Raw genomic sequence first — 18,789 nt, 5'->3', positions numbered from 1 at the left:
AAGAAGATGTGGCTTTCAACATAAAAGCACTCTTTTGGCATCTCAATCCGAAAAAGTCATCGAGAGCAGAGTTAATAGAATAATTGCCGTGAAAAAAAAAAAAAAAAAAAAAAAAAAGATTAGGTGTGTTTGCTGTTGTCATTTCCTTTTTAGAAAGAAACAAAGAAATAAACAAAGAAAGTAATTGTACTTAAGAGTCTTTTATTGTGAAAAGCCGTACCGGACGTCTTCCTGTTGTAAATAATCAGTAACTGGGTACTCGGCTCTCTCCGTCACACCGGCCCGGCGGGCGGGGAACCTCGGTGTGTGACGGGCAGCTCTCAGGGCAGACTGCCTCGGTGCTGCCAGGTGTGTGTGGACAGGTGCGGACACACCTGGGACCGCTGACCATGTTTCCCGGCCTCACGGCGACGCAGCGCCTGCTGCCCCGCCTGCCGCGCCTCCTGCAGCGGCGCCGCGTCACAGCAGAAGCGGAGAAAGTAAGTCCCGTTCACATTAACCGCACAGCACCGCGTCACTGCCGCTGCTGTAACTCATATTCCACAGACCGTGACCTTTATAGAGCTTATGCTCAACCGAGAGCCGGGCCGCGCAGGCGCAGCTCTGATAAACAGTGCGTGTTGTGTACAGTGAAGACAGAGTAGAGACACAGTAAAAAGACAGAGTAAAGACACTCTGATTGTCATCGCCTCTGTGCCGCCTGCCTGCAGCCTGTGTGCAGCCTTAACACTGGCCGCATGTTTCATTGTCACCATTAAATCTGTTGTTGTTGTTATTTTTCAGTCAGTAAGACTAGAAAACATGTCTGGTTTCAGGTTGCACATTAGCAACGTGAAAGAGCTGAATATTGAAAGTGGTTCCTAGTTGGGGTCTGGGGACCGAGCAAGGTCCATGAGAAGCTTCCAGCGGGTCCTCAGACCTGAGCCTGAGCAGAACAGGACCCAGGTCACATGACTCAGGCCTGTGAGAGTCATGGGAGGCTTCATCAGCTTCACCAAACCAGTCTGACCACAGGAGTCCTAAATAACCCTGATTACAGTAAAGAAACTAATTATGAATGAAGTAATTAACTGATTATTTCAGTTTACAGTGCAGTGTAAAGCTTCACCTGCTGGTGTGTCAGTGCATGAGGCCACATTAAACTGACATGATCGTGTGTGTGTGTGTGTGTGTGTGTGTGTGTGTGTGCGTGCAGGGTCCTGCTCTGGAGAAGGCAGTCTCTGCGTTCAGGTGTGTGTGTGGTGAGGACGGCGTCTCGTTGGGCGAGGCTGTCAGGCAGCAGCACGGCAGGGATGAGTCTGTGCACAGGTGGGTCTCTCTCATAGCATTAAAGGGACAGTTCACCCTAACTGTGATATCACTTCAGTCCCCCTGCTGTGTAGGACAGTGCTGGTGCTGTCATCCTCTCTTTGTTTCTGAGTGCCGGAGGCTGGCTTGTGACAGCGTCTGCCCTGAATGACCTGACATACGTCTGGTGGACGGCTGCTGCTCAGATGGGGGAAAGCATCACAGATAATAAAAAATGAAAGGTTATTTTGCTATATTTTGAGCATGCGATGTTCCTGTTGTCCAGATGTTGTCCCCCAGATGTGGTGGTGTTTCCTCGCTGCGTGGAGGAGGTGAGTGCCCTGGCCAAGATTTGCCACCGCTACGATCTTCCCATCATCCCCTTTGGCACTGGGACCGGCCTGGAGGGAGGGGTCAGTGCCTTAAATGTGAGTTGGAAGAGAATCTGTTTGTATGTGTGTGTGGGTGTGTGTTTGGGGTGGGGTGGGATGTGTATCTACACAACATGGTGTTCACAAGTAAAATAAGCACAACACCATGTAGAAGCTAAATCACAACAAAGTAGAAATGAGCAGAATTCTGTTCATTTCTGAGCCACAAATCCTCTCCAGTTGTTGTGAGTGTGCTGGCTGACAGACACAGCTGGGAGTGAGGGAGAACAGTCAATAAAATAACTGTCAGCCCCATGGATGTGATCAGGTCTTTATGATTCTACACCAGAACCTGAAATCCACTGAAAGTGAGCTCCTTTTTGCTCCTGTCTGTGTGTGTGTGTGTGTGTGTGTGTGTGTGTGTGCCTCCTCCTCCCCTCAGGGTGGTGTGTGTTTCAGTCTGAGGAACATGGACCAGGTCCTGGATCTCCACCAGGAGGATTTCGATGTGACCGTGGAGCCCGGCGTGACCCGCAAGGCTCTCAACGCCCACCTGCGCCACACCGGCCTGTGGTTTCCTGTCGGTCAGTCACACTGCTTTTTCCTGTCGGTCAGTTTCCTGTCGGTCAGTCACACTGCAGTTTCCTGTCGGTCAGATTCCTGTCGGTCAGTCACATTGCGGTTTCCTGCAGCTCAGTGAGGCGAGCAGAGAGCTGTCACCGTTTGAAGGGACGCATGTTCTTGTCCTGTTCCACACAGTTAACCCTCTGAAACCTGAGCAAATTCACTTGATTTCCTTACAAACATGGGAAAAAGGGCAATTAGCAAAAAAAAAAAAAAAACAGTTTTCATAAAAAATACATAATAATAAAATAATAATAATAATAATAATAATAAATAAAAAGAAGATGACCATAATTATTTGCATGATATATTGAAAGGTTACATCAGTGTTGCTGGATCAATGCCAGATTTCTTGTGCAGGCAAGAACTTTTACAAGCGTTTAAGGACACAAGTCACCCAAAAACGTGCCTGCTGTAATATAGATATACCATTTAAAAAGTGTCTGGTAAAAAAAACAGGCTGTGATTTTGGTAAAATGATGAAAAACCATATTCCATCACAGTGTTCAGGTGTAGCCACAGCCTTGTTAGTGTGTAGTGTGACTTCATCACATCTCATGTGAGAGCCAGTCAAACGGTGGATTTCATAAGCCAGCTCATGCATGTAAGTGTCTTTTTGTGCAGGAGTTGATAAACGCTCCCAGAACAGAGGAATCTCAGTGGAAACTGCAGGATGACATTTGGTGTCACAGATCATATGCAACAGCTGGATAATGAGGATTATCTCCTCAACAAAGATGAACCATAACAGTTGTGCTGTTTGATCTGCAGACCCCGGGGCCGATGCGTCTCTGTGTGGGATGGCTGCCACCAGCGCCTCCGGTACCAACGCAGTGCGTTATGGGACAATGAGAGAGAACGTGTTGAACCTAGAGGTGGTGCTGGCGGACGGGACGGTCGTGCACACGGCCGGCAAGGGCCGCCGACCCAGGTACACCCGCAAACATGCCAAGGCAAAAAATATTGCCAGACATAATTATGTATCACAACAATTTATTTGACTGTTATGAAGATGCTTTGGCGTAGCTTGTTAATGTGCATTATGAGTTTCTTCAGAGTAAACGTGTTCTTTATGAACTCTAAAGTCTAAAGCGGAACAACCATATTATCACCACATCACTCCAGACTGTGCTCGCAGAAGTGCTAATTTTACTGTATTTGCAGGTTTTACTCTGAAAAGATTAATTATGGGATGAGTTTTGCCGTTTGTCTCACAAAAACATAAAGCCAGGAATACAGGGTTGATGCTATTTAAAGTATCAGTTGAACAGTGATAGCTGCTTCATTTTTGGTAATAAAAACTAGTAGTAAAAAAAAAAAAAAAAAATCAACACCGTGATCAGATTCCCCACGAATCTATGTGGTTATTATTATAATGATGATGATGATGATGATGATTATTCCCTCTCCATCTTCATACTCCTCGTCCCCCAGGAAGACATCAGCCGGCTACAACCTGACCAACCTGTTCGTGGGCTCGGAGGGCACGCTGGGCATCATCACCAAGACCACCCTGCGTCTCTATGGAATCCCAGAAGCCACGGTGTCGGCCGTCTGCTCCTTCCCCTCCGTCCAAGCCGCTGTGGACAGCACGGTGCAGGTCCTGCAGGCGGGCGTGCCCATTGCTCGCATCGGTGAGGACAGGAAGGAACTGGAGATGAAGGCGATGTGTTCAGCCGTCGCGTGTGTTGAAATAGCCCAGAGATGTGACTGCACTTTAATGTGCATTCACTTGTATGTTGAGTCTCAGTGCGGCTCATTCACAACCTTGGAGAAAATCCTGACCACATATCGTGCAGCAACAGGTGTCACATTGGAGAATTTGTTCAAAACTGGGAGAGGTTTTTGTCCCAGTGACAGGCAGGAGGATGTCAGTGCGTCTGTCCCTTTACTCCCAGGCAGCACATCTCTAAATTTGCCCTGGGAGGTTTGCTGTGGAAGGTGGTGAGCACCTTCTTGCTCCATAGAGGAGGAGCATGACCAGAGGAGCAGAAGCATCAGTTCTGGTGACTTCCTGCCTTTTCCTCTCGTGTCCCTCACACCAGAACGTCACCTCTGCACTCAAGACATCATGAAAAACAGTTAATGTGTTGCCATGATGTTTGAGGAGTGTGTTCATGCTCCCAAAGGAAGATTCCTCTTGATTTTGATGATGCCATCACCTTTCCTCTAGCACCACCCTTAAGCCAAAATGTAAAATTTGATATCTCAACATGTACTGGGCAGATTACCATGAATTTGGAAAATTGAGACTGTTTTTCACATGGGTTTTGTTTTGAGGAGGAAGACATTGCATCAGAGCCTGTATTCAGCAGGGCACCTCTTGCTGCACGTTCCCTCCCATGTTGTGACTTTGCTGCATTAGGAATTCTGGTTAAACAGGTCGTCTTATTGTCTACGCATGAAGAAAAAGATAAACGATAAAAACATCTTCAGAGCCTTTTCAAACCGGGAGGCAAGAGGGAAAAAAACATTGGACTGAGGGAGAAGAAGGTTTAGACACAGATTAAACCTGGACAGACACATTGCTGATGATGATGATGATGATGATGATGATGATGGAGGAATGTAGTTGAAATGTTGGGGAAATTGGATCACTGCAGGAACAAAGTCATTTTTTATTCACCTGACAAGAACAACAGTTGTTTCTGACAATCCAGTTTAAAAAGCAGTACATGTACACAACGCACCTGAACCCTGTGTCTGTGTGTGTGTGTGTGTGTGTGTGTGTGTGTGTGTGTGTGTGTGTGTGTGTGTGTGTGTGTGTGTGTGTGTGTGTGTGTGTGTGTGTGTGCGTGGGTGTGTTTTGCAGAGTTTCTGGATGATGTGATGATAGATGCGTGCAACAGGTACAACTCCCTGTCCTACCCCGTGACCCCGACTCTCTTCTTGGAGTTCCACGGCACCGAGAGCAGCCTCGACGAGCAGATCAGCACCACAGGTAGAAGCAAAGTCACAGAAGCTTCTGCTGATGGAAACCTCATATCATAACCTGGAAAAAAAATTATGATTAGAGCACAAACACTGTAAAAGTTACATGCATTTTTATGTGAAGCCACTCCCGCTGACACACCTCATTTTGGACGATCTTTATGAAAAATCCATCGCTTTTCTTCACCAGAGTATCATGTAAATCCAATCTTAACTTTTTGCTGTATCATGCTAAAAAAGCAATTAGAAGAATGGGGTGAAAAAACGGCACCCCATCCAACTCCACTGGTAAAGGTAACGATTTAAGATAAATATTTCTGCCATCTGCAGTTGTCTGAGCAAATAATTCAGTGCATAATGCGACACAGCTCACACATGTTGGTGCATTTGTTTCTGCAGAGGAGATCTCTGGGGCCAACGGCGGCTCAGACTTCCAGTGGGCACGAGACGCAGAGACACGGGAGCGCCTGTGGAAAGCCCGTCACGATGCCTGGTACGCTGCTCTGGCTCTCAGGCCGGGCTGCAAGGTGAGAGGCTCTCCAGCTCTCGGCAGGTCCGTGATCTGTGCAGTCACATGATAATACAGGGTCTCGTTTGTTTACTTTTGTAGTAGTGGATGGAAATAATTTTCATTTTGATTTTGCATTCTTGAGCGTAATAGGTCACAGTGAGTCAAGAGGGGTTGAACTCAAACCTTCTTGATGTATTTATGTCTCACATTTCTGGACGGAGAAACATTTGGCCATCTGTTTTTAACAGCATCGTCAAATTAATGAGAAGTAGCCTTTCATGTGTCCACCGGCAGGTTTCACACAGGTGTTTCTCTCCATTCGCTGTTATGAGAGAAACCTGTGTAGTCCAGTCATTTTATGAAAAAAACTAGGACAAATTGCAGGAGAAAAAAACTCAACTGATTTTGTATCCTCAGTTTGTCCTGAGTGAGGGGAAAAAAGTCCCAAGGAATCCCATTGGTGGAAAGTTTTGAAAATCACCTATTTATGACCATATAATACCAAAAAACCCTGTTTTTAACACACAGGGGAAAGGGGTTCCAAATTTTACTTTCAGATATCACTATAAAAATTCACAAGATGATTACACACACAAAGACAAGAAAAAAAGTCAATTACAAGTTCTTTTAATTATTCTGTTTACACATGCATATCACACATTATCTGATTTGATATGCACTAATAAGGAATATAAGGAATAAATGTCAGAACAGATATTTAAACAGTGAATTAAAAGGTTAAAAGGACTTTGCTTCTCTTGCAATTTGTCCTAGGTTGACCCCAATTTTGGCCTAAAATTACTGGACTAGTATGACACCTGTCTGCGGTAGGTCTTACACATATTGATATACATGCTGTCTATCTGTGTAATGGATTACACCATTTTCAAGCTCCCCTCAGTAATGCTAACTAGCCAGATAGCTCTTGGTTTTTCAGTCCCAGCTGCATGTTGTGTTTGAGCAGCATAAGAGAAAGTGTCCTATTAGATCGCAGCCTTGTTGTCTCTTTCAGTTTAACCTTTCAAGCAGTTTTCTTGCTGCTTTTCCACACCACTGCAGAATAAATGCACAGGAAAGACGGGTATAAAATATATAGGTGCTGTGGCGCTGTACATGTAGAGGGGCTTCAGAGGAAAGCCATCAGCATTTCATTCTTTGACATGCTTGCAGCTCTACAGTAACAGGATACATGCAGTATCATGGGGCTGGGCCACTGCTCCCCTGTTCAGTTATGAACCATGACACCTGCTGTGCTGTAGGAAGGCTTGTAAAGTTGTGGCCACAGCAGGAAGACAGGTAGAAGGTCTGACAGGTAGAAGTGATTTGAGTGGGCCTCCATAAACAGCTGACTGCACACAGAGCACATGGGTCGAACGAGACCGGAGAAACACTTCCTCAGAAATGTGAACCCACCAGGAGGCCTCCCAGGGTTTGAGACAGGGCTTCTCAGTAAGTGGGGCGGCCGTGATCAGAGGGTCATGTCTGGATGGTAACCTTAGATTTGTGAAACTCTTACGTACATGCACACTTCAGTACATTAGCACTTGACTCTGCTTTAACCTCAACCCCAACGCTAACCCTTTACCTAACCGTAGCCTTAATGCTTTTCCTGTCGGGCTGCAGCGGCTAATCCATTAAGCAATTAGACGGCTGAGGTTGCCCTGTGTGTGTTCATCTGCTGTTTTTCCCCCCACACAGTGTTTCATAGCAGTGTCTCATAATTTATTAGCCATGCTGTGCTGTTGCATGGACACAGGAGAAACACAGTTAAATAACTGGGAATGTACTGAGCATCACAGATTAATGATATGTAAGAGTGAAAACATTTGCAACGGGCAGCTATTCAACATTGTGTTTTAATAATGAGCACATGGTAATTAAGTGTGTTTGTGTGTGCAGGCGTACTCCACAGATGTGTGTGTTCCTCTGTCTCGGCTGCCTCAGGTCATCGTGGAGACGAAGGAAGACCTGATTCAGAACAAAATCACAGGTAGGCAGACTGATATCAACACCTTTGTGTTCCAGTGCACAAATCATTGGCACAGATAGGGATTATGTGTGCAGATGGTTTGCACACTGACAAGGGAGCAGAGCAGGGGTTTGTGCGTCCCTGTGCTCGCAGAGCTGGGCGATGCAGGGATTTGATTGATTAGATTGAAACATAATATGGCAGCACATTGCTCCAGTGTGCTCAGCATGCCCATTCCTTCATATACATTCAAAGACACCACACCTACTGTCCCCCCGGCTTTACCCGAGTGAAAATAGGACCCTGACATTATCAGTCTGAAGACATGCCATCTGTATGTTTTATAGAAAACCCATGTTATTCATTGTAATTGCATGTCTTCCTGTGCAATAAGGTGATGAGTGTGTGCCCTCAGGTCCCTTGGTGGGTCATGTGGGTGACGGGAACTTCCACTGCCTCACGGTGCTGGACCCCAGCGACTCGGATGAAGTCCAGAGGGTTCACCTCTTCACCGAGAGACTAGCCAGGTAGAGGTGCTCGGATCGTCGGACCTGTTTCCTGTTGTTGGGGTGGGAGGGTGGGGGAGTGGGGGGGGCTTATGGGCTAACTCTTCAGGGCGTAGAGCCGCCACTTGCCTCCTGCACTGACAGTAATGCAAAAGGTACACTAATCAATAAGCCATCTACTGTATGCTCCTCGCTAAAGGCTAAGATGGGAGCTGAGATTTAATAAAAGAGACGTTGGAAAACCAGCCTGGTTCCAGACCAGTGAGTCACTGGTCCAGTTCAGCTGCATTGTCTCGGCTGAGAAACCGACCAGGCCAACCAGCAGCTTTGTGAGGCGGGACAGACGCTGGTGATGTAATCCAGCTGTGCTAGGAAGATCATTTGGCATGTTAGCTAACACTGGCTAACAACATGAGGAAATAGATGATAAAGTTGTAGACGCTGCTTAAAACGTAAGGCACTTAAAGCTACGGTCTTTCTGTTAGAATGATCCTGGCTGTGGTGCAGGGTGTTAGTTCCTGCAGGCGAACACGAGGCTAGCCATGGCCACTAAGCCCCTGGAAAGGAGGGACTTTGCTGAATCATTCTTTTAAATGTGTTTTATTGGCTTTTTATTTGTTATGAGTCCTTTCACCAACAAACTGACTTGGCATTATGGATGCACAATAATATCGGTATGTTATTGGTATTGGCTGATAAAGGCTTTAAAATGAAAATAGGCAAATGGGTATCAGCAGAAAACCCAATCTCGTGCATCCTTTCTTGGTATCAATGGCACAAAGTGTCGACACTGACTAATATTTTTGTAGCTGGCTGCTGAGGTGGACTGATTTGCAGCAGTGCTGTAAAGTGGCTGCAGCAGTTACCATGTCGACTGACACCTGCGTCACAGCGGCTGGACAGGTCAGTCTCTAGTAACTGCTTAACAGGATTCAGATCTCTGCGCCTACAGAAACAGACCCACGGTGACGGAGTGGAAACGGATGATCAATCAGTCTGGTTATCAGAAACAATATCCTCTGATCAGTCGCTGCTCTCGGTTATAAAGCTGATGCTCTGTCTGAACGTCAGCTTCCTCCATTAAAGCAGGATGAGCCATGTTATTCACACCGTAACCAGTTTTCAGTGTCGCCTTTTATGATTACCTGAACTCTGAATTTCAGCAGCCACACTAACAACAAAAATGATTGTCAATTAGTCATTTTAAGGTGGCGCTTAACTATACAATATGTGTTGTTCAATTTGTTTATGAAGGGTATAACTTAAAAAACTTTTAGTCTTAACTACTGGAGCCCAAGCATTTTTTGATTTAATTATGAGAAAGCCCATTCATTTGACTGTCAGTTCCTGGCTTTCTTTATCTTTCCTGTTCAGGCGTATCAAAGTAGAACAGAAATTTTACATAGCATGACAACATGAATCCCAGTTTTTAAGGAGAGTTTTTTTTTTTTTTCTTTTCTCCTTCCCCTACTTTCTCTAATCGGTACCCCTCTGTTTACACACCTCCAGACAAATTCACCTCCCTCTAGCACCTCACTTTTCTCCTCCTCTTCAGTGGAGGCACCATTACTACTTTTTATTTTGCTAATAATGCCTGTAAGTACTAAACTTTAAATGTTGCTTTGTGATAACTACCCTCACTGAAACCTCAAAATGTTGATCCATCAGAAACATTGAGCCACCTTGTTTGAAAGAGGCAGACTATCAAGATGCTGTGCCTGGTTTTCTAGCCTCTCTGGGTACAGGGGAGTATTAGTGAATTGTTGACAGTGTGTTGAAAGCGCACACAGGGCCTTCCAGAAAAGTTAGTTTAGTACAATCAAACTAAAGTGTCACGTCTCTGTCGTTGCAGGCGAGCGCTGGCCATGGATGGCACCTGTACAGGAGAGCATGGCGTGGGATTAGGAAAGAGAGCGCTGCTGTGTGAGGAGATGGGACCCATGACCATGGAGGTCATGCGGAGCCTTAAGCACACCCTCGATCCAAAGAACCTGATGAACCCTGGGAAAATCCTCTGACCCTCGACCCTGGCCGAGAACAGCATGTCACTGTGTGGGACTTCAATCAAATGATGGGATTAATAAAATAATGGGATTGAGGTTTTCTGTGATGGGTCTCTATCAGTTGAATCCTGTGCAGGCAGTTGTGAGATCAGTATATATGTGGCGCCCAAAAAGGGTTTTGTGATTTAATTTGAAAATGTATTATTGTTGACATAAATTGTTGATTTCTAGCCCTGCAGCTTAGTGCCTGCTGTAATGCACAGGTCATTTAATGACATGCTCTTTCATTTTTAAACAGCAGTTGGCAGCTTAATGTCGCTGTGGAGCTGAGTCTGAGAGTTTGGCTCTTTCGCTCAGGCATACCTGCAAACTGGTGAAGCAACATTCTGTCTAAGGTTATGAAGTAGGGGTGTAAAATCTAATTGTAAAAAACTGAGCTGTTCAACACACAGCCCACCCTAAAGTGCTGTGTTACACACCCAGTCCACTGTATGAGAGCCATCTGACTGCACACAGCTGATCAATTAATGAACATACTGAAGTTTTTCATGTGTGTTTTAAATAGTCTAAGCAGCATTTTTGCCTTTGAAAGAATGTTTGTTGTTTTCATGTTGTTATCCCAAATCTGTGAGTGAAAAAATAGAGATGACATTGGAAATGGTTGTGTTTTTTTCCTCCAATGAACAAAACAAATCAAACTGAAATTGTGGCCCAAAAACCACAATACAATACGACTGTGCCAATTATTGAACCATTACAGCCCCAGTATGAACCCAGCATGAGCTGGTACAAGATGTCAGCTTTCAGGAGAACCTGGCAGCTCAGCACACACCAGGTGTTCAGGCTGAGTCCTGATCGCAGGTTCGAATCCGACCTCAGGCCATTTCCTGCATGTCATTCTCACTCTCGCCTGCCTTTCCTGTCTCTCTCTACTGTGACTGTCAGATAAAGCAGAAATGCCAAAAAAAACATTTAATAGAATGTACATTTTCAATACAGATTTCAGATATGTAACAGTTTCAGTACTTATTTAATACAATCATCTCATCTCATTGTTTGAGATCCATGATGTATTTTGCACATGGTCCCTGACAGAAATAAAATAAAATTGAAACCCAGGTGTAGTAGTTGTCCAGTAGTCCTAAATTAAAGACCTGCCATACATTTAGATGTTAAAAAATGTGCAATTTCCAGTCCTGTGTTTCAGATGAGGTAGTACAGCAGCATAAGTGTGTCAAACCCATTTTGAAACAATGGGCCTGCCTGACACCGTTTTGGCTGCTGGGAATTCAGAGTGTGAGGTAACTCTTAACTCCAGTACCCATCATAGCTGGTGATACAAAAAGTGAATTTCAAATCCTGAAATTTACTCAAGTATTATACTCAAGTCCATATTTGAGGTCCTTGTGCTTTGGATATTTTGCTGTTGTGCTAATTTATACTTGCATATTCAGATTAACAATACAAAATATAATCAATAGCCTAAATAAATTATGATATTAAATCAATAAACCTTTATTGGTCTTTTCTTGTTGCATTGTTGTATTTGAACCAACAGTTAAAGAGCCTTTTTCCATGGATTCATCAGATCATGCTGAGTCACTAGTGACTGTTTGGGTAGATTTTCCACCATTTAGCACTTTGTCCAAAACAGTTTCCTTTTGCTGCTCCTCCCAGGAATTTCATCCGATTTGCAGGACATTCAGCACAGAGCGTCTCTGGACAGTGGACAGAAAATGAATCGGTCCAGTGGTTCAGATTTATCAGCCAATGAACTTAAAACAACATTTTGCTTGACACAAAAGCTGCTACTCATTGACTGTTCACTTAAATTTGGCCCAAAAGGAGGGAATGGAGTTCACCTGATGCACCCACTAAAGCACTTTGACTTGCACTGTTAGAGGGCTCCGCCGGTGTGGCAATTTCAGGAAAATTTGTATGAAATTTGGTGTGAATGCTAAATCCAAGTCAGCTCACAAAATTTGATCATGATTTGATCACACCTGAGATACCTGAACTCCTCCACTTGAGGCAGTAACTCACTCCCACCACAGAAGGAGCAAACCACCTTTGTTCAGGCAGAGAACCACAGGCTCAGACTAGTAGGTGCTGATCCTCCTCCCCACTGCTTCACTCGGCCCACTTTCAGTTATCTTACTGGGACACTTGAACTCTGACGAGGTCTCAGTCCACGTACAATTCAGATCCTTCAGAGCTCAGATCCTACCTGCTTTGGACCGCAGCGCAGTCCAGGAACTGGAGGAAAACGTTGTTTTTATAAGTGATGGCCATTCGTTGTTTTATATGGTCCTCTTTCCATAGTTCAATAAGTGCAGCCCTCTCCTCCTTCAAACAGTTCCTCAGTTTGCCATTTTCATTTTTGCCACACCTGATGGACGAGCACAGCGAGTACTGAGGGCCATAAAGCTAAAAGTAAAATGTACCGGCGCTGCTTTACATTCACAATGTAAGAAGGAAATGGACCACAAAGTCAACTCAAAATAAACTGAACTCCCTCTCCTGAGGTGGTCTCAGTTTGGTCCATTTAGAGCGTTAACATATGCACAAGAAAGGCGTGATACCACTGGCTCATTAGTGCTCCTCCATGTTGTGACAGCTACCGTTTGATCAAACTGTTTACCTTATTTGTGTAGAACGCCAGATGAAGGTTAACTCCTGCCTTCCCAATCACATTGACTACACACTGTGTGTACAAGCTGGGGGAGTGTGCACTACCTCCCTGCGCCACAAGGTGTCAGCAGTGTAGCGTTTTGCTGTGGGACTGTGGCAGGTCACTGAGGACAAACATGCAGTCTGTAAGTCATGTGCATCACATTAGAGGACCAATAAAATAGTGCTATTAAGTTGTGTCTCAGTCCTTTTTCCACAGGCTTACTGTGTTTCACAACCTGTGAGGATTTACTGAATATGATATCATCACATTTATATTTTATTGTCTGACGAATTAATGAAGTCCTACTTTACATGTAATGCAGTCAAGTTGTAATTGATTGACATTTTTTCTAGTTCACAATAGAAATGGTCAGAATGAGAATAGTTCAGCTTCATATTGCCATTGTCTCTTCTTAGTAAAATTTCACCTCTATTTCTTTCTCGTATGTAATGTGGTGTCATTTATGGATGACACAGGGTCTTTATTTGTTACTGAGAGAAGGGCCTGAACACCTGATACCGTCGACCACCATTAATAATTCTAAGCGTCTGCTTATGGTTTTGCCACATTTTAATGTACTGTAAACCTTCAGAATTACGGCTTATGATAATGGCAAGGAATTACTTGATTAAACATCGAACTGATCCTATAGGCTTAAGTATTAGCTCCCTGTAGACTTGTAGATTATAACCATTTTAGCTGATTGCGAGCGAGCGCGTGCACGCGCGCGTGTTTGGGCCTGCAGAACAGAGAGAGACCATTTATAGGCCTGCTGTCGTTACAGGAGGATATATTAACGCCTATTGAAGTAAGTACTATGCCACAGTTTGCCTTATTGGGTAGCAAGGCCAAGTAGACTATACACCAGACTGACTGTGTGTTACTGCAGGAAAACAAGAGGCCAACCAAGCAGCCTAATTAGACACACAGACACGCACAGAGTATGGGATTAGACCAAGTAATCCCACGCGAAATATGTGAGCCTGTAATCCCAATAATTTAGCATATGGTGGGTAAATCTGCGTATAACATGGCCATGATAACATGGGGTCCATTGGGGCTGGAGAGGACAGTGAGAGAGACAATCTTCGATTCCTCCTGATAAACATAAACAAACCCAAATAATTTCAGAGGAAATCTCAGGCGTTACTCGCCTAAACCTGGAGCGCCACCGGGTTAACGTGTTTGTGTGTCTGTTTGGCAGTAACATGCTGAGAAGTACCAGATGTAGCCCACACGTGTCCGAGTGTCACATCTTTATACAGGGAGTGCACTGCTCCTCTGTGCTCCTGTAATGAGATTTTCTTTGACTAACAAATGATTCCCCGACTAGTTAATCTTTATCACAACGACACAAACTAATGGATTAAGTCTGAAGTCACTTGGGGTTAACTGTGCCACACCTTGTCATACCCAAACGCCTCCCGTGCGTTTCCGTAGCCTCCTTTATGGAAAGATACGCCGCCACAGACAATCTCTAATCCCCATTCCCCCTGATTACAGAATTAAACCCTTCTCGCAGCACTGTCTCCTGTCCTGTCTGTATTTATGATCCGAGTTTGCGCACTGAGCGCCTCCATTGTCTAGCCAGCAGCAGCAGCAGCAGCAGCATCGGCGGCAGCAGCAGCGGCGGCGGAGCGGAGAGGAGCGCAGCGGAGCGCCGATCTGACAGCGCAGGGGAGCGGCTCACTGTGACCCCGATCTCCGGTGAAACGACCGCTGCTCGGCGGGGCGGGGAGGTGGAAACTGACAGACAGCGCGGACGGCAGCGTCGTTCGATAAGACGGACCGTCGTGTCGGCGGTCAGACAGACAGCAACAGTTGTCACGATGTCTGAGATCAGATGAGGCGAGATCGGCGGAGTGAACATTGCGGCGCTGCTGTGATCCGGGCCGGGCGGGATAAACGTGTTGCTGCGACTGCTCCGCCTGCAATGATACAGCCGTCTTAATTACCTCGGAGATCAAGGGGGACGTGTAATATAACATCCGCTGTTTATCATTCTGGGTGTCGAGCATCTTGCGGCTCGTCGCCCAGCCCTGGTTGTGTCGAGGTTTTATCTGCGGCTGAGGTGAATCCAGACGTCGGGGCTGGCTCATGTTCCGCTCAGCAGGGAAACGGGCTGTTGCGTCTGCAGAGAGTCAGAGCTGACGAGCCTGCCGAGCGACACACACAGACAGGCAGGGCCGAGAGACAGACAGGAGCGAGGGGAGGGGGGCGACAGCCTGTGTCGGCTCTCTCGACCCCTTTGCGGATCGAGCCGAGCCCCCCTGTTTGCACAGAGAACCCCCACCCATTCGTCTCCCGCTTTGGATGGGGGGAAAGCAGAGCACGGCGGGCCGGCCCCGGGGTGCTTTTCCCGGCGTCTCAACGGATGACAGCGCGGTGCCACCCTCGGCCCACTTCGGCCACTACCGGCCGAGCGGCACTATGGGCTTGCGGAGTCGCTCGGTGAGCTCCGTGGCCGGGATGGGCATCGACCACAGTCCCGCCGTGCCCTTCGGCTTCTACACCCCCCGAGGGACGGACTCGGACCGAGCCGGAGGGGGGTCGGCGGGCACTACCGCCGCCCCCCATGGTACCGGCTACCAGGACACGGGGGGCGGAGGGCATCACACGGACGGGGTGCTCTATCTGGGGTCCGGGGGGTCGCTGGCTGACACCTTGCCCCTGCACATCGCACCCCGCTGGTTCAGCGCGCACAGCGGTAAGGGCGTTCTTACGCACACATGCATACACACACGCGCGCGCACGCGCGCTCACAAACATCCACCAGGCCCAGTTTGGGTGAAGCAGAAGGTTTTATCATAAGACAAAAGACACACACACACACACACACACACACACACACACACACACACACACACACACACACACACTTTGCTTACTTGTAGGTAGCCTGCTGAATGACACCAATGCGGGTGCCATTAAATTTCACAGCTACCCAGGGAAGTTCACCCCAGGCTCAGGATCTGTTTGTTTGTGTGTGTGTGTGTGTGTGTGTGTGTGTGAGAGAGAGAGAGAGAGAGAGAGAGAGATCGAAAAGGTTGAATTACAGAATCAAATGAGTTTTAAGTTTAGGGTGAACATCAGGCCAGTCTTTGTAAACCAGTGTGTGCAAATGACTGACATATGGAGCCAATATTGGTCTTTTAACAAAATTCAGACCTGGTCCACTCAGTGTGATGCACCTCTGATAGACAAGATGCAGTTTGACTAATTACATATTTAAGGGAGAACTGATCAATATTACAGTGGCTGCCTATTGGAAGCCCTGAACCTGGACTAACTCTAATGAGACATCTTGAGCACTGAACAGCCTCCATTTCTCTGCATGGAAATGGTCCAAGTGAAGCAGCTTCACTTGGACAAGTATCTTACTGAATACCTTAATGAACTGGTATCAGTCAGCAGTGGTAACAGGTTATTGTATTAGTTGTGTGTGTGTTGATGTGTGTGAGAGTGTCTACTGGGCAGTGGGTTTGAAAGTTGGGTCAGGGGTTTGATGGTCCACCAGGGGGTCCTAATCACAATGAGGAATCACTGATCTGACATTTAGACATTTAATTTTAATAATTATAAATAAATTATAAATATAGTTGTCATTTTTGGGGGGAATGGGGATTACTGCACTGTAATTACTGTAATTTTCTGGTCATTGTAACCTTTTCATAGATTTCTTGCTAGTTTTCAGGTCAGTTGTTTTTTTTCTGAAAGAAATCAAGTGACTTTGTGCAGACATTGTTACCATGATGTAAAAATATGTTCCTGTGCATATATGTACATGTGATTATTTTAACATGTTTTAATATCACCACTTTGGATTGATTTGACAAGTTTGACACCAAGACAATTCCATAATTAACACAAACCAAAATATCTTTTCATATGGGAGTCCTAAGGGACAAATCAGTCCAAGTGGGTTGTTGGGGGGTTTAATGGGAGGGGAATGTGCGCTTGGTCTTGACTGTCACTGCTGCAGCGTCTGCATAGGTCAGTCCTTGTTGTGTGAAATGACACTAATAAGCCTGTTGCCAAATCTGGCTGAGTCAATTAGCCTGGCGATTAGAGAGGAGGGGAGGGGGAGGGAAAGGTGCTGGGAGGGGGTGAGGGGTGGGGATGGTGCATACGTGTTGGTGTGAGTGTGTCAGCATGGAGGGGTGGGGTGTTCATGGTTATCATTGGCTTACCACTGGCTCCACAATGTGTTTCTCAGTGTGACTGAGCCTGTCAGGCCATGAATCCTGGGCTACACACACACACACACACACACACACACACACACACCTAAATGCACAAACAAATCTTTGGACACACATAAATTCATGTCCACAGTTGCTGCATTTATAGAAACACACACATGACTGCTCACACACTGAGCAATGAAGTCCTTCAGGAAGATTTTAGACGTTCACCCTCTCTCTCTCTCTCTCTCTCTCTCTCTCTCTCTCTCTCTCTCTCTCTCTCTCTCTCTCTCTCTCTCTCTCACTCATTCTCTCTCTTCATACACACACACACACACACACACACACACACACATAGACACACACAGGCACAGTGTGCTCAGCCAGGTCCCCAGGCTCTCATTACCAAAGCCCTGACCAGCTCGCAGCAGGAGAATAGCAAGTTGGACGTCAACATCTCAGCTGTTTTTCCTTCCCTACATCGCCTAGCGACCCCGGTGTGCTTTCATATCAGTGGGAGGAGATAACACTGTAGGGATGTGAGGATCAGCTCGGGAAAACATAGAGAGGGGAGACAGGTCAGACAGACAGGTTGAATACCTTCAGGCTACGGTCAGTAGACAGGCAGCAAAAACCCTGACAGAGGCGTATGCCGAAACGCATTGGCTGTAATGAATTAATCACGTCTTTTTAGTCTTCATCCAAGTGTGCATGAGCAGAGGATCTCCCTTTTTGTTTATTTTCATGGCTGACTGGATGGATGGATGTTTGCAGGTCCTTAAAAAAGTTCAATTCAATCTGCGTTGAATCAGTCACTGAATAGTCTTAAATCATGAGGTCTAAATTTCATCATCGTTTTATCAAATTGAATCTATTTCTTTATCCCAAAATTGAGTCAAGCTCTTCTGCATCACTGTCAACATTTTTGATGTTATTAAACTATACCGAGGCTTTTCCCGTCTTCATACAGACCTGCTGCTCTTACTAGCTGGGAAAATGACCCAGTTCACTTTATACTTACCTAGCAAGAAACCCAAGAAACCTTTTGAGATGACCTGCTGGTGTTGACCTGATTACAGCAGCAGTTTGCTGTCTAACCCAAAGAACTGGTACAATAACAGTTCACACAGTCACCTAGTTAATAGCCAACCATATAGCTGCCTAAAACTGACCTCTGACCTGGACCAAATATACACTATTTGCCTTTATACTTACCTGCAGTGCTGATTTGAATAAGAAAAAACATGATTTGTTCAATCAAAAGTCTTAAATTACATTAAAATGGTCTTCGAAACATCTTAAAAGCATCAAATTGATCCCTCTGAAGACTCCCTGTTCTTAGCTTGGTGTTTATGGCCAAATATTGGCAGTGATACAATATTTATACCATATACAACATAAAGGCTTTTCTTTCAGAGACAAGCTTTGGAAAACCTCACAATATGTTGTCAAAGCTGCAACATGCGATTTTATTCACATTGAAGGAACAGCAAATAAACTGGATCATCTGTCAGTCTCTGACCCTCAGCGGTCATGTCTAAATTTCGTGTCTGCATGTTATTGGCTTTTCTGTGATGTTGAAGCCATTTTGTTGCGTATATGGAGATTGGCTGCCCTCGTGTCGGCTTCCTCAGCACCTGTGGAGGCTTTCCAGATTGCTGCTCACCTCTGCCCCGGGCTAGATGACAGCTCATCATGATGGCTGACAAATGTTGAAACAGGATCTTGA

General features: G+C 45.7%; 2 protein-coding genes across 2 annotated transcripts in view; both read left to right on the top strand.

The window, feature by feature from the left end:
- The first annotated feature begins 230 nt into the window (after positions 1-230).
- ldhd (lactate dehydrogenase D) lies at positions 231-12,160 on the top strand. The gene is made up of 11 exons (XM_030052746.1): positions 231-479; positions 1,196-1,308; positions 1,574-1,715; positions 2,101-2,242; positions 3,054-3,213; positions 3,717-3,916; positions 5,095-5,223; positions 5,613-5,740; positions 7,624-7,714; positions 8,109-8,220; positions 10,052-12,160. The coding sequence occupies exons 1-11, from the start codon at positions 390-392 to the stop codon at positions 10,215-10,217; spliced, it is 1,473 nt and encodes a 490-aa protein (XP_029908606.1). The 5' UTR covers positions 231-389; the 3' UTR covers positions 10,218-12,160.
- A 2,299-nt stretch (positions 12,161-14,459) lies between these two features.
- znrf1 (zinc and ring finger 1) overlaps positions 14,460-18,789 on the top strand; it is a 50,851-nt gene continuing 46,521 nt past the window's right edge. The window contains exon 1 of the mRNA XM_030052762.1: positions 14,460-15,583. Coding sequence (XP_029908622.1) covers positions 15,190-15,583 — 394 coding nt within the window. The 5' untranslated portion in view covers positions 14,460-15,189. The remainder of the gene's footprint in view (positions 15,584-18,789) is intronic.

This window comes from Myripristis murdjan, chromosome 6, assembly GCF_902150065.1.
Source record: "Myripristis murdjan chromosome 6, fMyrMur1.1, whole genome shotgun sequence".
Taxonomy (NCBI): Eukaryota; Metazoa; Chordata; class Actinopteri; order Holocentriformes; family Holocentridae; genus Myripristis; species Myripristis murdjan.
The sequence above is the reverse complement of the archived record's forward strand: the minus strand, read 5'-3'. Positions and strand labels throughout refer to the sequence as shown.

Coding starts and splice junctions, on each gene's coding strand:
- ldhd (XM_030052746.1), top strand. CDS start 390: ATGTTTCCCGGCCTCACGGCGACGCAGCGCCTGCTGCCCCGCCTGCCG. Junction 1,309..1,573: donor AGGGATGAGTCTGTGCACAG/GTGGGTCTCTCT, acceptor CCTGTTGTCCAG/ATGTTGTCCCCCAGATGTGG. Junction 3,214..3,716: donor GGCAAGGGCCGCCGACCCAG/GTACACCCGCAA, acceptor CTCGTCCCCCAG/GAAGACATCAGCCGGCTACA.